The sequence below is a fragment of the Stenella coeruleoalba genome (assembly GCF_951394435.1).
Source record: "Stenella coeruleoalba genome assembly, chromosome: 14".
In the NCBI taxonomy this organism is placed as follows: Eukaryota; Metazoa; Chordata; class Mammalia; order Artiodactyla; family Delphinidae; genus Stenella; species Stenella coeruleoalba.
Window position 1 is genome coordinate 79536451 of NC_137160.1, and position 23799 is coordinate 79560249.

Below are 23799 nucleotides of genomic sequence, written 5' to 3' on the forward strand. Positions count from 1 at the left end.
AGGAGGTGACAACTGAGAAACTAGCCAGTGGAAGCAGGAAACAAAGGCTGGAGTCAGGATGGAGAAAGAATTCCAGGCCAGGAGATGGGGTTCTGGGGGTTCTGGAGGTGAACAGGAGCCCAAGCGTGGGGGTCTCCTATGCCATGGTTCCTGCCACACTCCATGGTGGGCATCCCATATGCAGAGCTCTTTAAAAATCAGGGACGGGCACATTACACCAAGGGGGCCTGTTTGCATACATGAATATGCAGAAGTGGGTTGTATCTTGTTAAAATCCTAGTTGGTGAGCTAAAGATAACCTGAAGGCCTCTTTCTTGGTCAGAGCCCAAATCCAAATGGAGGGTCCCAAGGAGTGAATCCTTCACGGCCTCATTCGTTCCTTATCTACACTCAGTCAACTCTGTTCAAGGTGTTAGGGAGACAGAGAGATGTATAAACAGGCTTCCTGAATTCCAGAGCTCACCATCTAGCCATCAACAGAAGGCTGCAATACAGTAGGATAAGCGTTGTCATTAGGGCTGAGACTGAGTCGGTGAACACTAGTACTCCTCCACTGTTCAAATATTCAAATACTTGCACACCAGTTGATAAACAGACCCTGTCACCACCCATCCTCCAGTCAACAAAGCCATCCCTCCCCTCCTCTGGTACCTTCTGGACCTTCTCACAGTCTAGCAGATAAACGGTGATACCTGGCAGCCCTTCAGTGCCAAGGCCAGCTACCTGCAGATGGGGCAGTACCCACACTCAACCACTTGTTGAATATTTTGAATATCACCCCTGGAGGTGACGGAAGCAAGTACAATATGTAGTAGGACCACAGAGGAAGGACCAATGTCTAAGAGATCTTGGTGTCTGAGAGGACTTTACAAATAAAGGAACATGTGAGCTGGGCTTTGAAGGATGAGTAGGAGTTCACCCAATTGAGATGGCTACTGAGATAGCTAAATACCACTGTGTGCCAGGCACTGTCACATACTTTACACAGTTTTCCTTTTTCTCATTTGATTCACAAAACAGTTCTTTGAAGTAGATGCCATCATTATCACCATTTTTCAGATGGAAAAACTGAGGCTCAGAGAGGTGAAGTGACTTAGGTCAGTAGCCCAATGAGTAGGAAGGGGAGCTGGTATGAATCATGGCTTGTATCTCAGAAGCTTACTGTGATAGCCAGAGGGCCTATTGGGTGACAGAGAGGTTGGTGGCCCCAAGGTCTGGCCACGCCCTGTCCTGTAGCAGGGGCTCCTCTGTGAGGTCTATCCTAATTGGAGGGGGAATCTAAAGAGGGCTGATCAAGACTGAAATTAGACCCAGGAGAGGGCAGTCTCCTCCTTTCTCCTCCTGCCTCTAGCAAGCCAACAGCTGCCACATAACCCTTGCCAACAAAAATCTGCACAGATACGGCAAAAAAAAAAGGCAGAACTTGGGCTCCGTAAAAGAGGACCTCATGAAACTTGTGAATAGTAGGAAGCAGGAGGTGACAGTGTTGAAGACAGGAGCTTTGAAGCAGATTCGGATACTCCAGAGTTCTTGATTTCATCTCCCTATGAGACTGGATAACAGCCGTAACTCATGCTTCCTGAGCACCTACTATGTGCGAGGTGCTAGGCTGAGTTCTTTACGTGTGTCACCTCATGCATTTCTTATAACAGCCTTTCAGGGGATCTTCCGCTAGTTTCCTCATTTTACAGTGAGGCAACTGCAGCCTAGAAAACTTAAGTAAAAGGCAGCTGTTAAATGGAGAAGTTAGGATTCCAACCCAGAAAGTCTACCCCCAGAGTCCAGGTGCTTAATTACTTGACTTCCCTTGTGTCATTTCACTTCGCTGGGCCTCTGTGTCCTCATCTGTACCTTTAACTAATAAGCATACTTACTGCACAGAGTGGTTGTGAGGGTGGAGTGAGATAAGGCATCCATTCATTTATAAGATATGCATTAAGACCCTACTATGTGCCAGGCACTGGGTGAATAGCAGTGAACAAGACAGAGGAGATTTCTACCCTCATGCAGCTTCTGTTTTATGAGCAAAACTTAGCCTGATGCTTGGGACATAACCCTCAATATACAGTAGTTGCTAGTGTTATGATTTGTCGTCATAATGGCTGAATTAAACTTGCTCCCAGTAAAAGCAGACATGATGTTTTTGAAGTATCTCTGGCCTCAAAAAGCATAATCATATCCAAGATCTCAGGTGAACCTCAGAACAACTGTAGGAGAATGGCAGGATATGCCTCCTACTTTGCAGGCAGGGGAAATGAGGCTGCGGGAGCATGTATGGAGGGTCCAGCCTTCCCACCTCTGACCCAGGCTCTCACGTACATCCTGCAAAAGTGAGCTCTTGCCCAAACTAGGAGACTCACTAATCCAATGCCATTCATTGCCGTTTATAGAACAAAGGGACTAAAATGCGGAAGCAGGGGGCCGTGAGACTGAGGCATTTGTGGGACCAGTTATTCTTTTTAAATGGAAAACGAAATAGCATTGTCAACTTTTACTTTTGCCAAGCAAGAACAGGAAAAAGAAAACCACCATTTTCTATACTGAAAGGGACATTTACCATCTGAAGAGGAAGAATAGACATGGCCTCAGAAGAAAGGATGAGCCTTTAAATCAAATGCATTTCATTGGATGAAAAACTCATTCCACTGAACTTTTTTTTTCCTCATTTCAATTTGGACTGGTGAAAATTTTGCCTGACTGGATCCATGTAGAAATTTTCAAGAAGAGGTGGGCTGAGGGCCCTCAAAAGGGGCTTCCGAGAAATGATGAGGTTGAAGCTGCTGGTCCCCTTCGGCTTCCTGACGGAGGGAAGGAGAGACATCTGGCCCCAGGCCCAAGGTCAACTTCAGTGCACAGCCCTGTGGGACCACCCCAGCCCTAAAGGACTTTGTCATCTTCCCAACATCCTCAGCAGATCCCTGTCTTTCTCCATTCCTCCCCCTCTCTAATGAACTCCTAACAGGTCAATGAATCCAGTCTTTTGATGTCTTCCTAATTAATGTGCAAAGGAAGATGAACAACAATGAGGAAAATAAACTTAATGTCTTTGTGAAACAAAAGGTTTTAAAAAAAAAAAGGAATAAGCAGAACCCTCTAGCTAAAAGCGCTGCCATGCAGCTCTACATTCACATGAGAATTTCCAGTCCCCCATATCGGCAGGGAGGGAAAAAAATTTATAGCCATCTCTCTCCATGGAGCCATTTGAAGCTCAGTAAATGGACTTGTTCAGTTTAATTGGAATTCTCTTCTTGATTGTATTTTTGTAACCTATTAGGCTGTGCTGCCTCTTGATCTCAGAATTCAGCCGAAATTAAATTTTGAAGTGTTAGAGGTTGCCTTTTTCCCCGGTTCTTGATTAAATAATGATTTGAAACAAAAACAATAAATAACAGTGCCGGCTTCCCTGGAGGGCTGAGAGAAACTCCCAGTGAAACACCAGGAGCTGGAGTTCATGGTGGGGGGATTTAATTACTTATTAGAAAAACCCAAATGTTGACGCTGAGTATATTAAGGAAAAAGAATAGGCAAGCTTATGAGTTTAAAAGAAAAAAGAAAAACAAACTGGAGCTTCACATTGGCGGGGGCTAAGAGAATAAAGGGAACGTATTCGTTTGTTTTCTCCCAGTGGCCGTGAGTTTGTGAAAACCAGTTTGTCCTTAAAAAACCCTGAGATTAGCAATCCTGACCCAGAAGGGAAAAGCTTGTAATAGCTCTGAGGTCTGGATATGGCTTCATGACTCTGTCTCCCGGTTCCTTTCATTGACAAAGTCCAAGAGGGTTCGAAAGGGCAGAGATGGGGAAGATGGAAGGGAGAGATGAAACGTACAGGAGGCACCGTGTCTGTGCTGCTTTGAGCTAGATCCGGGTAGCAGCGAACACTTAGAACAGAGGGGCACAAACTTAGTTGTCTCAAGGGCCAGGCAGCTAATAGATACAAGCAGCAGGGAACCCATAAGGCCTGGGGCCGGGAGAGCTTGTGCTCCTTCCAAAAGGGGCAGCTGCAATTACTCACAAGCCAATTATTACCAAGCAGGAATGTCGACTCAATCTGGCCAGATCCTCTCATTTTTCAGCATGAAGTAGAAATGGGCTGTTATGTGAATCTGCCCCACTCTACAATGTTGACAGTTCATTCAAATTTATTGTCGAACATAAATTTGTTTAGCCGGTAAGTGGGCTAAAGAAAGCATATCTGAAACAAAGTATAACTTGGCCCGTCCGTTTTCCATTGGTGGTTTGGGGTGTTGAGACAGATGGCTGTCCGTTTATATCCCCTCCCCCTCCCCACTTCACACACTGCCAGCTTCCAGCTTCCAGGTAATGTTCTCTGGCTGCCAAAGACCACTTTGTTTGGCTGGGTGGCAGTTTGGACCTACTGGAGAATTGACACCCTTTGGGTGCAGCCTTTAACCCATGAGTGGCAGGGAACTGGTGTATAAATATCACAGCTCCCTCCTTGGTTGTAATTAACTCTGGAGCTGTCTCTGCCTTGGCTCCCAGGGTGTCCTCCAGAAGCCCTCTGTGGCAGCTGGCTTGATAACACATCTTCATCTGGCTCCTTCTCTCCCCTGTTCATTGCCCCCACTCTCCTACTGAGGTTCCTTGCCCTCAAAGAAACGGCCAGCACTCAAATTCCTATCTCAATTTCTAGGAGAACCATATGAAGACAGGTGCACTTCACTTGGTGATTAAGCAGATCTTACAGGGGCTGAATTTTTGTGCCAAGCCCCAAAAGCAGGCCTTTGTGAAGACATAAAAAGAAGGGCAAGTCTGGGATGGAGGAAGGGGTCAGAGTGGACCACAGAAGAGAGCCCTGGTATGAGGGTCCCAGGTCTTAGACAGGGGTCCCGGGTACCATGAGGGCATTGTTCCTGAACAAAAGTGGGTCTAGGATGACTCCTCCCAGTGGGCCTCTTGAAGACCGTTTTGCAGCTAAGCTGGGGATACAGGGGCAGAGAGCAGTTATGTGCATAGAAGAGAAATTTCCAGTGGATGAAGAAGAGCTCGTCAAAGACGACTTGTGAGTGGCCTGTTATCTAAATGAGGAGACGGGGAGGAAAGCGGGGGAGCCATCCTGTCACGCCAGCGGCCAGTGGGCAGCAGTCTGCATCCTCCATGCGGAGTGAGAGTGAACATCTGATGAGGAAGGAGACACTTAGAGATGGGAGGCGAGCACACAGAGGCCTCTGTCGTCTGCCTGTCATAAAGTCCTTGACTTTATGAAGGTCTCCCCTGCATTATCATGGCATCACTCACACACGTACGCACACACACGCACGCTCACACACACACCCCACAGTCTGCCTTTGGCCCCCCTCCGTTGTATCTTTCCTCCGTGTGTGGGGTAAATGGAGAGCTCTGGAGAAGGAGGAATCTGAGGCTAAGAGGCCATTAAACGATCCAGACATCCCTACTGAGTTTATGAAAATGTTTCTATCATCTGGAAACAGAGATAGAGCCCATCAAGACTGGTAAAGACAAAACCAAATAGAGTTCAGCTGAAGGAAGCAGGAATGAAAGTCTTCGGGCCACCACCCCTTCCCGCGACCCTCAAAGTAATCCTTAAAGCAGGCCGAACAGGGGGAGAAGATTTGCGTCTCCAGGACCTGCTAGGCATGTCATGTTACGCTGGTTGTGCCCTGTCCGAGGGTGACTGGCCTTGGAGTTACACCCCACCGACCCTCCATTTGTTGAGCCAGCTGTGAAAACCGATGTGGGGCTGCTTCAGTCCAGAGAAAGGTATATCTCTTTTCTAATTTGTCTGGCCAGAGTGGGGCACCATTTTCAAGTTCCTGACCCACGGGGAGCACCGTTCTAGCACCCGAGCAAAGTCACTGCATGGGCCAGCAGCCCTGTTGCGTGCAAGAGGCCAGACCCATTTCATCTCTTAACCCGACCTCCCAGAATAGCAGAAGGTGGAAAAGGAAGTAAGGAGACCCAACACCGCTTGTCTCATCTGGAAGGCTCTCAGGTCAGGAACTTCTCACCTTAGCCTGGAACTTATGCTGTTGAGCATGTGTAGACTGGGCTCCTGTGTACTTTCTCTGAGGGTCCTAGGTCTGATGAGGGCCAGGAGGAAGAGTGGAGGGCATTCATTCCTTCTCTTTGCCACTGGCCTGGACCTAAAACTTTATTCTAGAGATTCTCTGTGGCTCACATGCCCAGCCCTGAGCTGGTCTCAAGACCCCAACTTTCAGCCCATCCAGATGGAGACAGGAGGTAAAACAAGCAATTACTGCCCCCTCGCCTCAGTGAGCGTGCTGTGGCAGACAGAAGCCACTCATTTTTGAATGAGTGAATGAATGAAAGAGTGAATGTTAGAATGAATGAAGTAGAGAGTTTTGTGCTTTCCTGGCCTGGAGCTCAGAGAAGGCTTTCAAGAGGAGGTGATATGTAAACTGGAAGATGAGTAAATTTAGCCATGTGAAGTGAGGAAGAGGGGAACAGTGTTCTAGGCAGAGGAAATGGCATAGGCAAATGGCCTGGGGTTGGGAGAGCAAGATGTGGTGGTAGAACCAAGAAAGCTTTCTAATCGATTGGCCTAAGGTCGTGGGGGCCAGAGTGGGGGGGGGGGTATATGGAAGAGATGAGGTTTGTGAAGGACACAGGGTTGAGCTGTGAAGTGTCGACACTGTCACGCATGTCAAAGAATTTAGATTCAGCCAAAGAAATGGGACTTTTAAACAAGCAGGAGAGGTTGGTATTTTCAAGCCCCAGGGTCAACCCAATGAGGACATTTCAGTAGTAAATTTATCTCTGTTTTCCGTGATGATGGGAGAGCATGATGCCTTAGAGAGTTCTCAGTTCTGATCACACAAGTTGCACGTGGATAGTGGTCGTGGTCAGGTAGCGACACTCTGAAAGTGTCCCTGTGAGCTCAGGATGTGGGGTTGAGAATGCGAAAAAGGCAAAGTCCCCTTCTATATCCACGAGCCCCGAGGGGCCTTATGTTCAGGAGATCCTTCCCCCTGGGGACTCCTGATGCACCAGGACATATCCTTTGAAATTAGTAGTCAAGGTGGAAACAAGTACCTGGGCAGAGAAAGGCCCAGACTGGATGCCTCCAGGCAGCAAAAGCCGTAGGATACTGGAAACCATTGTATTCATGGTCCAGCCTGGTTCCTTCCAGGAGGGGCTCACCTGAGTCACTTGTGATACACTGGCTACCAAACATTCACTGTCTCTGAGGCAAAGATTCCATGAGCCCATCCCCAGACCAAGCCCCAGCCTGAGAGCCCAGGTCCCAGGGTCTAATTGCCTGGCACGATGCCTTGTCATTCCTGACAGAGGTGGTGGAAATACACATGTAGCCATTGAACTCTCAGAGGTGGGAAAGATATGGCATCCAACTTGCAAACTGCAAGACAAAAAGGAGCTGAATGGAAAAAGGGCCTTTACGTTAATTTTTAAAGAAGTCTCACACTAGAAAACCCCACTTGGCAACCTTATTTTGAGGTCCCTTGTCCCAGAGCAAAGCTAGCCAGATTGCCAAGCATGCACAGTGGCAGCCACGCTGGGTGGAACCTGGTAAAGCTGGACCACCACCTTGTCTGTGTGCAAAGCCTCCTGGGAGAATCCGCAAAGGAAGTCCCACCTCCCCAGCTCCAGGAGCTGATATCCTGAGCTGGTGGAGTCATCACTTATTCTCACAGTTCCGTTGTCTCTGTATCTCACCCTCATGACCAACTGCTGAGAAGGCAGAAGTGTTTCCTTAAGAAAGCCCAGAAGTCCCCCTTCTTTAGGCCCAAGGTGCACGGGAGAAACTGGGTGGGAGAAGCAGGCTTTTGATGGTGAGGCCTACACTAATATTTGCAGGGCCTGGGACAAGCGCATAGAAGGAGAGCCACACACTATATATGCAAATGTTTATAAGTCAATCCATCAAACTTAGAGGAAATAGGTTCTCCTATCTTGGCAAACGTACCTTCGAAATGATCTGGAAAGTCAGATTTGGATTTAGAATCTTGGACCCCTCGGAGCGCCAGGCCACAACATGACAGTGTAGGGAGAAACTGCCCCGAGGCCCTGGCCCCTCCCATTCTCCCCCGTGTCCTTGCACCGTCCAGCACCGTGATGGACCTCCCACCCAAGCACACGGACACCTAAGCCTGAACATCCAACTTCTGTTCAAATAGCCACACTTGGACCTAGGAATGTGCACACCTGAAGCATGGTCTACCCCTGGGAGAACAGATCCATGGGTGATCCTGCAGAGACCCTGGAAGGGGACTCAGGGTCATTTAAACAGAGAATTCTGGGATTTCAGGTCCCCAGAGAGTCATTTCAGGGGGAGTGGTTTACAGGTGGTGCCTTCCCAGCCCCACAGATTTCTCACCCCAAGGGGATGGTTATCGCAGGAGGAGACCCAAGGCAGAGGTCCATCTTGCCCACATCTAAGCATGGTATTGTTGGGGGACCAGAACCAAACCCACTATGTCATCCCAGCTGCGAGACTGGTCTGAACGTTTAAAGAAAACCATCCATTGTACTTCTAAACACACCATAGCCTTCCCGAGGGCTGTCTCTCCCTCGCCTCCTTTACTCCTTCATCTGTCCTAGATCAGCCCCACACAGGATCCTGGGGACCCCTCCTCATTCCCAGGCACCCCAAGGCAGCCCCTCCCAAAGCCATTTGTCACAAGCACACCTTCCCTGTTCCCCGCCCCCCATCTTGACACCTTAGATTGATGCGAACTCTAGCCGCCATCTGCATTGTCAGCAAGGGTTTCTTGGTCCAACTTGGGCATTAAGGGACTGATGAGGTTAGTGTTGATGGCTTGAGGTCCCGTTACTGAGAAAGCCAACCAGAAGTGATGCTTCACCTGTCAAGAACACTGAAAACCCAAAACCCAAAGTTCAGGGCCAAGTGTGAGGATGTACAGAAAGGTGTGTGTTTTTTCTTGTCATTTGCGACTCTAATGATGGACTCACCTTGCCCGCTCTTCCCTTTCTCTTACACCTTACCTACCTACTAAAGGAGGAGTTCTTGCTTGGTAAGTGGATATAATCCGCAAAGACATGAGAGAATTTATTAGAAGCCACTCGAGCGCCTTAGCTACCTTCTCCAGGGGGAAAAGGACACACGCAGATATCCGTAGAGAGCTTTTTTTTGTTTGTTTTCCGTCAGACAGTTTGACTTCCATTTTTTATTTTTTGTCCCCTCTTTCTTTTCCCCTTTAGTTGAAAACTACTAAAATATCATTTTGTGACCTTGACTTTATATTAAAAAAAAACCTCTCATCTTTATTTCATTTCTTTTCCCCACGTGATATTTGTTTACGGTTCTATTCGGGCAACTTTTTCTTTAAAAAAAAAAAGTCAAATTTGTTGAGGATTTGGTTGACGTTTAAAATTTTGGCTTTATCTCCTTTTTTCGTTCTTAAGTTTCAAGATATATTTTTTCAGGCCCATAGCCTCCTTTCTTTCCCCCCACTTTTCTTTATTTTTATTATCGTTTTAGGTTAAGGGTGTTTACACCCCCCCCTTCTCTTAAGTTGGTGCTTTCGTTTAATTCTTTAGAAATTAAATTTTGTATAATTTCCTTTTTCTTTTGTTTAATCTGGATCGCATGCTTTTTTCTCTGCATGATACCTAAATCTTCCAGTTATCCTAGCAGGGGGTAAAAAAAAGATCTCCTTTCTGTGGTATTCTTTCAGGAATTTGTGCTTTTGTTTTTTGGCGTCTCTCCTTTCCTCTCCTCTCTCTCTTTCCTTTCGTTACAGTGCATCATGATGGTAAACATTTCTTGGTTATTTAGACACAGCCCGCAGACCCAGCGCGCAGCAGTGTCCGACGGGTGTTTTTGCTTTCAGATCACTGGGCCGGGGGCTGCTACCCTCTTTACCAGAACTGCCAGGCTGCTCGCCACGTCCCGAGGACGCTCCCAGGAGTATGACTCGGGCAATGACACCTCCTCGCCACCCTCCATGCAGATCAGCTCAGCCAGGTCTCGGGGTCAGGAGAAGGAGAGCCCCACTGGGGGCCTGAGCAAGAGCCGGGGCCCCAACAGCGGCAACACCTCTGATTCAGGGAACTCCTTCACCACCTCCTCCCCCCAGAACGAGGGGGCCGCTTTGGAGAATCTCTCCCCCACCAGCAGGGGCAGAGAGTCAAGGTCAGTGCACCTGGGCGGCAGGAGGGGGTCCTGCCTGAGCTCCACAATCTCAGTCTCTCACCCTAGCCCTACACCACACACACAGACTCCAGCTCTTTTATTTGAGAGAAAGAGAGAGAGAGATCGGCATCATTTTTGAAAAAACTATCCAAGGAGATCAGCTTCAGGTATAGCTGGATCCAGGGTCTCAAAAAATACGTCATCAGGAATCTGTCTTTCCTATTACATCTCTCAGTTCTGCTTCCCCCTCTCTTGGCTTTATTTTCAAGCAGATCCTCCCAAAGCATTGGCAAAGATGCCATCCAGTTAATATTCTATCGGTCTAGCCAGCCAATGGAAGGAAAATGCCTCTTTCCCGAGAATTTCAGCAGAATATCAGGGCAAGTGCTCATTGACTCTGCTTGGCCCAGCTTGGGTCATCTGCCCACACTAGACCAATCACACTGCCCAGGGGATGCAGTATTCTTGGCTAGAACTTGTCATATGCCACCATCAGGGCTAATGAGTCTTCCCATGTACACTAAAACTGGGGAATGTCTGGTTCTCTGAAGGAAAAGCAGGGTACTGTTATCAGGAGGAGGGAATGGAGGCTGGGCAGGAAAAAACAGATGTCAGTTTACCAATAATCAGAGGAGAAAGTCTAACATTTAAAGTCACTGTCATTTTAAAATATGCCACAGTATTTACCCAAACGCACTGAAAATTTATGTCCATACAAAAACCTACACATGGATGTTTTTATAGCAGCTTTATTCATGCCCAAATTTGGAAGCAACCAAGATATCCTTCAATAGGTGAATAGTTAAGTAAACTGTGGTCCATACACACAATGGAATACTATTCAGCACTAAAAAGAAACAAGTTACTAAGCAATGAAAAGACAGGGAGGAAACTTAAATCCATGTTACTGATAGAAAGAAGCCAATCTGAAAAGGCTGCATATTCTACGATTCCAACTATATGACATTCTGGAAACGGCAAAGCTATGGAGACGGTGAAAAGGTGAGTGGTTGCCAGTGGTGAGAGGGTGGAGAGGGGTGGATCTGCCTGCCTCAGGGCATCCCTGGCCTCAGTTCACACCCAAGCTCGGCTGGGAGCCAGGGCTGGGTCAGAGCAAATGTCCATGTCTCCAAGAACAGGCAGTGATGTGCCCAGATATCTACTCATATACTTCAGGGCTGTTATGCAGGAAATACTGAGAATAGCAATAACAACAACAACAACAATAATAATAACAGCAGCTATTATTTCTGGAGCCCTGAGGTACTATGCCAGGTGCTTTCCATAGATAATCTTCCTAAACTCCTTCTAAAACCTTTATGGGATAGGTTCTGTTATAATTCTTTTTTAGCTGATGGGGAAACAAGCTCAGAGCAGTTAAGAACCTCACTTAATAAGGGCCGGCACCGGGATTGAAACACAGATCTGTCTCCAGAACTGGAGTTAAGCCTGAACGGCATTTAGCAGTTACCTGCTTAATCTGATCTATGTGGACAGCCAAATTAAGTAACTTAGACCCAGCCTTTCACTGTGAAGTATAAATGATCTTTAAATCCGTGGCTATTTATGTCATGTCAGCTATGAGCAGAGGGCAGAATGGAAGAGACATCAGCTCTAAATCAGGGGAACCACAGACAGTAAAGGCAGGGGCTGGCAAGGTAGCAGGGACATGGGCTTCAGGGCTGGACAGATCAGGGTTTGAGACTCTGGGTGGCCGTGAGCAAGCAACTCACCCTTCTGGGTCTTCTCTGTAAATAAGGGATAATAATAGTGCCAACTTCCTAGGGTTGTTGGGGGCTAAATGAGATGATGCTGTGAAGCTCCCAGGATGTGCAGGGGCTCAGCCTGTTTATTCCACAGCTGTTTATCAATGACCTAGGACATTTGTCTCAGGCTCTGTCCTGGTGCTGGGATACAGTGTCCAGAGAGACATGAGTCCTGTCCCCAGGGAGCTCCATGTCTGGGGGAGGGAGACAACAATTATAAGACCAAGTGAGCCATCTAGGGGTGGGGGGAGGCATTGGAGGCTGGGGGCTCTGATAACACAATGGAGGTCACACAACCAGTCTTAAGGGGGTCGAAAGCCTGAACCATGAGTAGGAGTTGTCAAGTGAAGAGGGTTCCAGGCAGTGGGAATGTTCTAAAGCCTGTAGGCAAGGAAGGGAATAGGAATATTCCAGGAGGGACAAGTAGTCCACTATGGCTGGAGTCAAGAGAGGGAAGTGCCCGAGCTGAGACTGGCGTGTGGGCAGGGGCTGGGTCACGATGAAACTATATGAATGTTATTTGAACTTGACCCTTGGCCCAATCCCAATGAGCATGTCCTTACTGAGAACCAACAGGAACCCAGCATGGTTCTAGGCAAGGTGAGGATATGACAGGACCCTGTGCTTTGGCTGAATTTGAACAAGCCTCCACCCTTCTTTGGGTCTCCAGTCCCCCATCTGCAAAATGGGCTGCGCCAGTTTCCCAACTTAAACCAACTACATGTCACTTTCTTGAGTCGTTCTGTATCCAGATACTACTGTTACTCTCATTGACTTTAATAAACTCACTTTTTAATATAAGGAAACTTGTAGTACTAGCTTAAATAGAAAATTTGTATCACCTGTCCTCAATAGACTGCACCTGTGAAAATACATATGATTCAATCACTGTATTTAATTCTGGTTAGTTACAGTTGCCTGCCCAAGGTTCTGAGTCTCAGGCCTGCTCTCTCTCTCTTTGGGAGATTGCAAGCATTAAAGAGACAGTAAAAACCCCCTAGTACCCAACCTGGGTTTTCTCATTCATATGATCAGAGGGACTGAAATCTTCCACCATGTGATTTGATCATACCCATCATGCACCCTGTGGTATGTGTCCTACTCTCTCTCTGCTCCACTAACATCCGTGGTCTGGGAAGTCTTTCCAGAGGTAGTAAGATGGGGAAAGGTGGATGGGGGGTTCTGAGAGCACCACAGCCGAGGCAAAGTACGGAGGTGAGTATCAGCTGAAGATGCCCTGGACCAGCGGGCAGGCCAGTGCTAACAGCCATTCTCCCCTCTGCAGAGGATTCCAGTCGCCATGTCTGGAGTGCACCGAGGTGAAGAAGTCCAGTTTGGTCCCACCCACAGCCCGGAGCTCCCCCATGAGAGGGCGCTCCCGCAGCTCGTCCTGTGCCAGCGCCCACTCCTCCAGATCTCCAAACCCCAGGGCCTCCCCCAGGTACACCAGGAGCCGATCCACCTCCTCTGGGAAAAGGTGAGTGCAATTTTGACCTTGGCTCTGCAGCTAGTTAAGGTAACTGGAGATGTCGTTTGACCACCAAGCGACAGAAGTGGAACAGATTTGAGTTTGAATGCCCATTCTATCTATTACTCACTGGTGGCCTTGGTTGTCAGTTAACCTGTCTGAGCCTTAGTTTCCTCCCCTGCAAAATGAAAACCGTAACAATACTTACCCTGAAGGATTGTTCTGAGGACTATAAGACACTTAGATCAGTACTTGGAATATAATGTCAGTTTTGATTGTTGTTATTGGCATGAGGATGCATTCATGTGTATCAGTTATCTTCTGCTGCACAAAAATTATCCCCCCAGTGTAGCATCCTTATCAATAAGTTTTTCCTTGGTTCTTGATTCAGTGGATCAGCAGTTTGGGCTGGGCTCAGCTGGGTGGTTCTTCTTCTGTTCTCTCTTGGGTTCATGCATGTGTCTTCCGTCAGCTGGTGGGTTGTCTGGGGGCTGGCTGGTTTGAATGACCCCAGCTGATTCATCTCTGCTCCATGTGGCCTCACATCTTCCAGCAGGCTTGTCTGGGCTTGTTCACACGGTGATGGCAGGGTTCCAAGAGAGAGCAGTAGTGTGCAAGGCCTCGGCTTGGAACAGGCATGACCTCTTCAGCTGTTTTCTTAGCCATTGCAAGTCAGAGGACCAATCCAGATAGATGCAAGGGATGCTCCTCTTAGTGGGAGGAGCTGCAAAATCACACTGCAAGGGGCATGGATACAGGGAGAAGAATTGTGCCCATTTTTTTCACTTTACCACTCAATTCTAATAACCCCTGGTTATTGTTTGATTTTCTTATGTGGAATAACGATATGGCAGAATGCATAGACATGCGATCTCAGGAATTGGAAGATTCCATCCAATCTAACCAACCCACAGCTTCATGGAGTCCAGCTTCCCTCTACAAACAAGAACTTCCAACAGCAACCCAACTATTCCTCTTCTGCAACCATATCAAAAAACAGTTGCTTACGTAGGTGGTTACCTCAAGACCAGTTCATTCAAAATAAGGAGGCAAGGAAGCTAACAGAAATATTCAACATGATAGAGTAACATAAGTAGAAGAGCAAGTCAGGCTAAAAGGAAAATTGAGAGAAATAAAATTAAATCAGGAGGAAGGTTAAGTCCCAAAGGCATGTCCTACCATTCTGTACGGTTGGCCATCTGTATCTGTGGGTTTCACATCCCTGGTTATGAAAGGCCAGTGTATTCAATATACTATGCCATTTTATATAAGGGACTTGAGCATCTGCAGGTTCTGGTATCTGCAGGGACTCCTGGAATCAATCCCCCGCAGATACCGAGGGATGACGGTTGTTGCTATGGAGGTGTGCTACAAATGTGACTCTGAGCTCCCTGGCAGACAAAGCAAAAAGGGAAATTGTCCCTTTACATTATTAAAAAAAAAAGATAAAAATTGAACCAGTTGCTTGGAAGAGCAGTTATTTCTGATTTTTAAGTATGAAAAATGATTCACATGGCTCCACAGAAAAGGGACACTATGTGGTACAGTGGATAGAAATGCCTGACGTCCTTTCAAAGTGTCCAAAAGCATTATTTCATCGTAACTCTTTTTTATAATGTCTCTCAATATATAGGCAAAGAGCAAGTTGGCAAAGCAAATTTTTCAGGGGACATAGCTGGACACTGTCCCAGGGCACTAAGACTGGAGGAGCTATTCCTTGTCCACACTCCTTCCATCACGCTGGGCAACATGTAAGAATAGAGTCCCAAGGCGATGGTTATTATGATCACCCAAGAAAGTAGGAAGGGGCTAAGGAACACCTGGGTGAGGGCAAGTCAGAGCAAGACTTCTTTTCAAACTGAAAAGGATAGGAAAACTTTGCTAGCATTCCTGTGAGGGAAAGCTGGCAAAAACAGAGCATGAGAGAGTGTCCCCCCTACTCATTCCTGTGCCTGTAGCAGACATTGCTAATCCATCCCAGCCCTCTTTCCCACTGAACACAGACATGGCCACATAATCCCCCTGAACCCTGGCAGGAACTACTAGCAGATCAAATCAGCAACTGTGAGATGAAAATTATTTGAAAGACTGAGAAAGAAGGGTAGATGTTCCTAGGAAAGTGGTGGAAAAACTAAGGCAGTCGTTCTCTAAACGTGGGAGGCATTAGCAAGAGGGAAGAAGACTGGAAATAGCATAGGGGTTAGTAATTCGGATGCACAACAGTGTAGTCTAGCAGAAGTCAGGAGCACTTTGTAGCCAAACAGACCTGGGTTCAAACCCCCTACCAGCTGAGTGACCTTGAACAAATTATTGGGTTGGCCAAAAGGTTTGTTTGGTTTTTTCTGTAAGATGGCTCTAGTAGCACTTAGTTGTCTTTAACTTGATTCAAAACAATTTTGTTAGAGTGTATGTGACAGCTGTCATATCAGTGTGCATGGGGGAGGATATTTGGGGATATATGTATATGTATAGCTGACTCACTTTGTTATAAAGCAGAAACGAACACCATTGTAAAGCAATTATACTCCAATAAAGATGTTAAAAGGAAAACAATATATTAAAATTAATAGAAGTATTACATACAATTATATTAAATATATAAAATAAACTTTAAAAAATAAAGTTTCAAAATTTCAAAAAACAGACATCAAAATCGGTTAATTTTTGTGTAGCCATTTTAATATTGGAGATGGAAGAAAAACAACATTTTTGGCATACTATTCTTTATTATTTCAAGAAAGGTAAAAATGCAACTGATGCAAAAAAAGATTTGTGCAGTGTATGGAGAAGGTGCTGTGACTGATCGAACGTGTCAAAAGTGGTTTGCGAAGTTTTGTGCTGGAGATTTCTTACTGGACGATGCTCCACGGTCGGGTAGACCAGTGAAGTTGATAGCGACCAAATCGAGACATTCATTGAGAACAATCAACGTTATGCCATGCAGGAGATAGCTGACATACTCAAAATATTCAAATCAAGCGTTGAAAATCATTTGCACCAGCTTGGTTACGTTAATTGCTTTGATGTTCGGGTTCCACATAAGTTAAGCGAAAAAAACCTCCTTGACCATATTTCTGCATGTGATCCTCTACTTAAACGTAATGAAAACGTTCCGTTTTTAAAACAAATTGTGGTGGGCGCTGAAAAGTGGTTACTGTTCAGTTGTCTGGAGCGGAAGAGATCGCGGGGCGAGCGAAATGAACAACCACACCAAAGGCTGTTCTTCATCCAAAGAAGGCGATGTTGTATCTGTGGTGGGATTGGAAGAGATTCCTCTATTATGAGCTCCTTCTGGAAAACCAAACAATTAATTCCAACAAGTACTGCTTCCAATTAGACCAACTGAAAGCAGCACTCAATGGAAAGCATCCAGAATTAGTCAACAGAAAACGCATAATCTTCCATCAGGATAAGGCAAGACCACATGTGTCTTTGATGACCAGGCAAAAACTGTTACAGCTTGGCTGGGAAGTTCTGATTCATCCGCCACCTTTGAACAAGACATTGCACCTTCAGGTTTCCATTTATTTAAGTCTTTACAAAATTCTCTTAATGGAAAAAATTTCAATTCCCTGGAAGACATCTGTAAAAGGCATCTGTAACAGTTCTTGGCTCAAAAAGATAAAAAGTTTGGGGAAGATGGAATTATGAAGTCTCCTGAAAAATGGCAGAAGGTAGTGGAACAAAAGGGTGAATATGTTGTTCAATAAAGTTCCTGGTGAAAATGAAAAGTGTGTCTTTTATTTTTACTTAAAAAGCAAAGGCACTTTTTGGCCAACCCAATACATCATCTCTCTCTGCCTCTGTGTCCTCATCTATAGAATGGGATTGATAATAGTACCTAACCCTAGGAAATGCTGAGGATTAAATAAGATAATATACACAAAACATTAGTTCAATAAAAATAGAACTACCAGGCTTCCCTGGTGGCGCAGTGGTTGAGAGTCCACCTGCCGATGCAGGGGACGCGGGCTTGTGCCCCGGTCCGGGAAGATCCCACATGCCACCTAGCGGCTGGGCCCGTGAGCCATGGCCACTGAGCTTGCGCGTCCGGAGCCTGTGCTCTGCAACGGGAGAGGCCACAACAGTGAGAGGCCCGCGTACAGCAAAAAAAAAAAATAGAACTACCATATGACCCAGCAATCCCACTACTGGGCATATACCCTGAGAAAACCATAATTCAAAAAGATACATGTACCACAATGTTCATTGCAGCACTATTTACAGTAGCCAGGACATGGAAGCAATCTAAATGTCCATCGGCAGATGAATGGATAAAGATGTGGTACATATATACAGTGGAATATTACTCAGCCATAAAAAGGAACGAAATTGAGTTATTTGTAATGAAATGGGTGGACCTAGAGTCTGTCATACGGAGTGAAGCAAGTCAGAAAGAGAACAACAAATACCGCACGCTAACGCACACATATGGAATCGAAAAAACCGGTACTGGTGAACCTAGTGGTAGAGCTGGAATAAAGACGCAGATGTAGAGAACGGACTTGAGGACACAGTGGGGGGAGGGGAAGCTGGCACGAAGTGAAACAGTAGCATTGACATATATACACTGCCAAATGTAAAGTGGATGGCTAGTGGGAAGCAGCTGCATAGCACAGGGAGGTGCTTTGTGACCACCTAGAGGGGTGGGATAGGGAGGGTGGGAGGGAGGCTCAAGAGGGAGGGGATATGGGGATATATGTAAAGCAGAAACTAACACACCATTGTAAAGCAATTATACTCCAATAAAGATATTAAAAAAATTAGTTCAAAATCTGGCACATAGTAGAATATATAATACTTATATTAATAATAAACATTTCCTGTGTGCTGACTATATGCCAAGATGCTAAGTAATTTACCCTAATTTACACGTTTAATTTACAATTCTATGGGGTAAGTACAATTACCCCCATTTTACAGATCAGAAAGTAGTGGCCCAGAGAAGTGAAATCAACTGCCCAAAGGTCACACAGCTAACACGGGGCCAGGAGAGGAAGAACTCAATAAGGGGAAGTTGTTGATATCATTATTAACCATCCAAAAGGGAGGGGATTTCATCCTCAGGTAAGGGCTTGGTTCCTTTGCCTGGCCTCCAGAAATGAAAAGGCCTGGAGACCAGCTGAATAAAACGCTGGACAGACGGGGCAAGCCCGGCAGAGCTCAGCAGGCCCCTCAGAGGCTGTCTCCTCTCTTCCAGGTCCTCCTCCCGCTCTCGCAGCTATTCCTCCAATTCTGGCAAGAGGAGCCCGCCTAGCAGAAGCTCTAGGTCCCGCCGAAGCCCCAGCTACTCCCGCTACAGTCCCAGCAGGTACCGGCCCCGTCCCGCCCCCCCCCACCCCCACCCCGCCCCACAGCCCCCACTCCTTTGCTCGGATCCGCCTGTCTGGCATCGCCTCCTCGACTTGCTTCTCTGGGGCGTCTCCCAAGCCCCGCGAGTTCCTCTCTGGTCAAGCCCTGCCGGGCTACGGATGGGAGATGACTCAGCATCATAGTGGTTCCCTTTGCCGTGTCTGGAGTGGCAGTCAGGCCCCCAGTACATCCCAGCGTTCTCATGTACTCACCCCAAACACTCCAACGGCCACACCCCAGCCCTCAGACTCTTCGCACACCTAATACTACTCCTCATCCCTATGTCCATACCCCCCAGTTCTGATTCTTACTCGGCACCTGGGCCCACCTAACAGTCATATCCTCACCCTGCAATGCCCACCTTCAAAGGCTGACACTCCTACACACGTCCAGCTGCAAGGCCCTCCCCCGCCCCCGGGTACCCACCCATCCATGCAGACTCTCCCCACAGCCGTGTCATTTTCCCTCCCACCTCCCTAGGAGCCCCGTGCAGACCCCATCCCTGCCCCAGCGAGGGGGAGGGCAAAGGTAAGGAGGAAGTGAGTGCCCCCCTCCCACCGAAAAGCCAGCTCCCCAGTAACATCCCCACCGCACCCCTTCAGGGAGCGGGACCCCAAGTACAGCGAGAAGGATTCGCAGCAGCGGGAGCGCGAGCGAGCGCGGCGGAGACGTCGGTCCTACTCGCCCATGCGGAAGCGCCGGAGAGACTCCCCGAGCCACCTGGAGGCTAGGAGAATAACGAGGTGAAGCCAGGAGGCACCCATCTCCTCCCTCACTTCCACTCCCTTCCCACCCGCTGGGGTCTCGGACTCTCCCTAGGCCTGCTTGGGGCTGGATCGCAGGATTGTGGGAGCTCAGGGACACCCTGCCCCCCATCAGCCACCGAAATGAAGTTTCTGTTCACAGCCTCGGGCGAGTCAACACCCTCTCAGCCACCGTGCGGGCTTGCAAGAAGGGGGCGGGGCCTAGGCCGGCGGGGTGGGGTAGGATGCAGTGGCTGGCCAAGGGGTGAGCCCAGCCGGAGGAATCGGGTGTGGCCGGAATATGCGCATGCAGCTGGGGCGAGGGAGGCGGGGCTGGGCCCTAGAAAGAGGCCGGGCCTTGGAATGGGGACCCAAGCAAGGAACAGAACCGGGACTTTGCGTGGGGGCGGAGCCAGGCGGTGGCAACAGACCTCCGCCCTTAGACCCACAGCCCGAATGCAAGGCTTGAATAGACCCATAGGTAATTATACCCTGAACCAAGTGTAGGGAGGGCAAACAGGATTGTTTAGGTGCCAAAAGGACTGGGAGGGAGACCTAGTGGGTAAGGGGAGGAGCACTGTTTTGGAGAGGAATGTTGGCTCTGCCACTTTCCAGGTGAGCTGGGAAAGTGTCTTCATCTCCCAGAATCTCAGTTTTCTCACCCATGAACTATTGGAGGAAATAACTCCCAGAAGTATCATCAGGATGAAATGAAAAGGGGCAAAGAGATGTGAATGCAGTTTGTAAACTTACATGCAGAACACTAGAACCCACTGTGTTCCACTGTGATGGACTGAATGGCCAGACTAGATGGATAAAGATTCCTGGAACAGATAAAGTCTCGGACGAGAAAGGCCCTAGAAGAGGAGCCTGAGGTCTAAATGGACACAAATTTCTCGGACCTTGAAATGGAGAGAATGGCTGAATGTTGCCCTAAAAATGGCTCTTGACAATCGGTTGGCCTACCTCCTGGTCCTCCAAGGGTCAGCTGCTCAGTCCAGAGACCCACAAGTATCCCGGCCTCCCACGCCTCCTCCCTGGAGATGACGTGAAGGGAGGAAGAAGAACTTGTGCCCCAGATAGTAAGGCAGGGTAATGGCATTGCCTTCTCAAGTGTCTCACAGAACACCCTGCCTTGGCCTGGCACGCAGGAAGGGAGTCCTACACCCACTGCCTTGACTTTCGAAGGTATCCTTGGAATGGACTTGGAGGAAGGCTGAGAGGAAGAGAGTTGCATTTCCAAAAGACGCTCTGGTTTCCATACTCAACCCCAAATAGTCCATCATGATGAACCCATTCAGTGTTTCCCAAACTTCCATCCCCCACTTTTGCCTTGTCTGATTATTAAGTGTACCATTTACTTAATTTTCTGTAAATAGATGTGCTTTTCTTTTAAAAGGTCCATACATTTATTTCAAAAGGAAACTTGATGCACTACAGTGAGTGGAAAATCAGCCTCTTCTTTTTGCCATAAATAGAAGGTTCTAGTAAAAATAAAAATAGCAAAACAAAACTGTTGCCAGCTGGAGGTTCTCCCTGAGCCCAGCCTTGCTGTGTTTAAAAAAAAAAAAAGTGAGATTATGATTTTTCAAAACATATCAGCAGTAGACTGAAAGCATCTCCTTGATGTTCTCAGGACTACAAGGGAAGAGTATGGGAATTTATTTTTCCTGAGGAGCTGGGAAATGTCTCTTGGGACAGTGCCTGTGCTCCCTGGATTGAGGCTGGGAGGAGTCTTGCCCTCATGCCGTCTCCCTCTGGTCCCTGCAGTGCCCGGAAACGCCCCATCCCCTACTACCGGCCCAGCCCCTCTTCATCCAGTGGCCTCAGCAGCACCTCCTCCTGGTACAGCCGCTCAGCCAGCCGAAGCTCTTCCCGGAGCCCGAGCCACAGCCGCAGCCACAGCCGCAGCCACAGCCACAGCCGCAGCCGCAGCCGGACCCGCACTAGCAGCAGCTGCAGCTCCCGCAGCCCCAGCCTGGGCTCTCGGAGCCGGAGCCGGAGCCGGAGCCGGAGCTACAGCTCAGCAGACAGCTACTCCAGCACAAGGCGCTAAGCAAAGGCCCTCCCTTGAGCCAGCTGCCTGTGGTGCCCCTTTCACTCTGCCAGCCTCCCCCACTCCCTGCCCACCCTGCCTTCTCCTTGGTATAGACATTGAGGGCTCCTGGGCCCTGTCCTTCCTGCTCCCCTGGGGGCGGGAGGAAAAGAGGGTATGGGGGCTTCAGCCTCTATGTCGAGCTCCTAGGAGCCTCCACCACACCACCCTGGGGCTCAGCTCAGGCCTTGAGCATGTGGAGTGAACCACCTTCTGTTGGCACAGAGAAATCTCAAAGGTTTGTAAGAAGCGATGGGTCCGTGACTCAAAAGTTTGGGTCAGGCCAGGAAAATGTAGAGAGAGCTCTGCTCACCCACTGCTGGCAGGTGGCACACGAAGGCCAGTGTGCTTCCTCACACCTGCCCTCATTCTCCTCTCATTCAGTCTCGTGGCTGCATGTGTGTGGACCCTGATGGGAGTGAGGGGTGGATGTTAGAAGAGACCAAGGGCAGTTCAGGCCCAGGAGAGGGGTCAGGCCTTTCAGCTCCCCACATAGGCCAGAGCAAAAGCTAGAAGGCTGTTGGGTCCTAGAAAGGGAGACACGTGGGCAGGGGTCATGGACATTTCAGCTGGGGGTAGGTGTCGGGAGATAGGAGATGGACTCTCGGGCCGTGAGTGTAGAAGCAAAAAGGAGGGGGGCAGTGTGCCACTCGCAGTACCTCCACGTGGTCAGGAAGACGGGCCCAGTAGTTTCTAGCCAGGGAGAGGCCACCGCACCGTTTACACAAAATGCCTCTTGGCGGCTCACACGGACCCGGCGACCTCTGAGAACGGACACGGTGGACAGCAGGACAGCCTGGTCTGCGGCCCCGCTTCCCAAATATGCTTCAGTCCTGTTAGCTGGCAGCAGCTTAATTCCGCGGGACCGTCTGCTGAACGTTCACCAGTGCCGTGGCCCGCTGCCAGTCCCCAGCGCCAGCCAGTCTGCCCTTACCCTCCGGTTGGCGCCTGCCTGCCCCCTCCCCACTGCCCAGACTGCCACACCCTGGATCCTCCCCAGTGCAGCCCAGCACCCACCCACCCTCAGCCTAAGTCGCCTCCTTTGCCTTTCAGGAATCTTGCCAGGATGGGGCACAGCAGCTCAGGTTTGGGGGAAAAGATCCAAATGCAGCGAGTCTAGGGGAAGGGGGCTTGGATGCTCCGCAGCTCGCACTGGTTTCCGGAGTTTCTTATCAGCTCGGGAAAGCCCCACCTTCATTTCTGCCCTCGCCCCACTTTCCCCCGCCCAGGGCTGGGCAGCGAGGGTAAGTTGATCTCCAGCACACAAATACCACCAGCTGCTTCACCCATGGAAGGCCCCGAGAACAGGGGCGTGAGGGAGAAGATCCTTAAAATAAACTCTTGGGCATCCCCCTCACCAGCTGACTGGCTTTCCGGAGCCTTGCGGGTGAGTTTCCAGTTTGTGGTGGCAACAGCAGCAGGACAGGGCGTGGAGGGAGAGGGTGAAAGGGACAGCTCCCAGCTTTGGATGCTGGGGCTTTGGGAAGCAGAAGCCAAACATTCTTTATCCCTTACACCCCAAGGAGGGGTGCACGGGGGCGGGGGGGGGGGAACATTTGAAAAAAAATCCTTTTTCTTGGAAGCAATGAAATCCTCCCTCCCGGTCTTTCCCATCACATCAGCCTGGGTCCAGAAACTGCCCTGCAGCCAACCGGAAAGTCCTTCCTCCACCGGGAGAGCGGGGCCAGGCGCCAGGGCGGCAGTGGAGGACCTGGCCTTTCCACGATGCCCTCTGGCCCAGACCTGGGCCCCGCCCGCCAAGACTGACGGATGCCAGTGCTATCACCGCAGAAGGCCTGATGGCAGGTGCCTGGGCCAGGGGCAGGTGCCCTGGGAGGGCATGTACAGCAACTGTGAATAACCCTCTTCCCCGCCCAGGAGTCCAGACTGGACTCCAGTCTCCATGGAGACAAAGGCTTTCTGGAGCCACAGAACCTCCTTAGCAGGACAGCAGTGAGAGACCCAAGAGCCGGCCCCCCGGTCCAGACTGCCTTCATTCAAGCAACTCTAGGGGATCATTTTGCGGGGGGCTCCTAGCAAACCTCTTATTTATCTTATTTATTTATTTATGGTTGTTTATTTATTTATTTATTTATTTATTCATGGGATTCTCGCGCTCTCAGTTGCCGTTAGCAGTATTCAAGTATTTATTTATATGGAGAGGGGTGTGTGTGTGTGTCTGTGTCTGTGGGTCTGGGGAGGAGGGGGAACTTCTACAGTATTTTTGTGCATCTCTCTTTTTTTTTCCCTCATGTCTCCAT

The 23799-nt window shown here is 48.7% G+C and overlaps 1 protein-coding gene across 1 annotated transcript in view; it reads left to right on the forward strand.

The window, feature by feature from the left end:
* SRRM4 (serine/arginine repetitive matrix 4) overlaps nt 1–21573 on the forward strand; it is a 162802-nt gene extending 141229 nt beyond the window's left edge. Inside the window, exons 9-13 of the mRNA XM_079942604.1 lie at nt 9813–10114; nt 13166–13357; nt 18549–18659; nt 19303–19443; nt 21214–21573. Coding sequence (XP_079798730.1) covers nt 9813–10114; nt 13166–13357; nt 18549–18659; nt 19303–19443; nt 21214–21499 — 1032 coding nt within the window. The 3' untranslated portion in view covers nt 21500–21573. The remainder of the gene's footprint in view (nt 1–9812; nt 10115–13165; nt 13358–18548; nt 18660–19302; nt 19444–21213) is intronic.
* The last annotated feature ends 2226 nt before the right edge of the window (nt 21574–23799 follow it).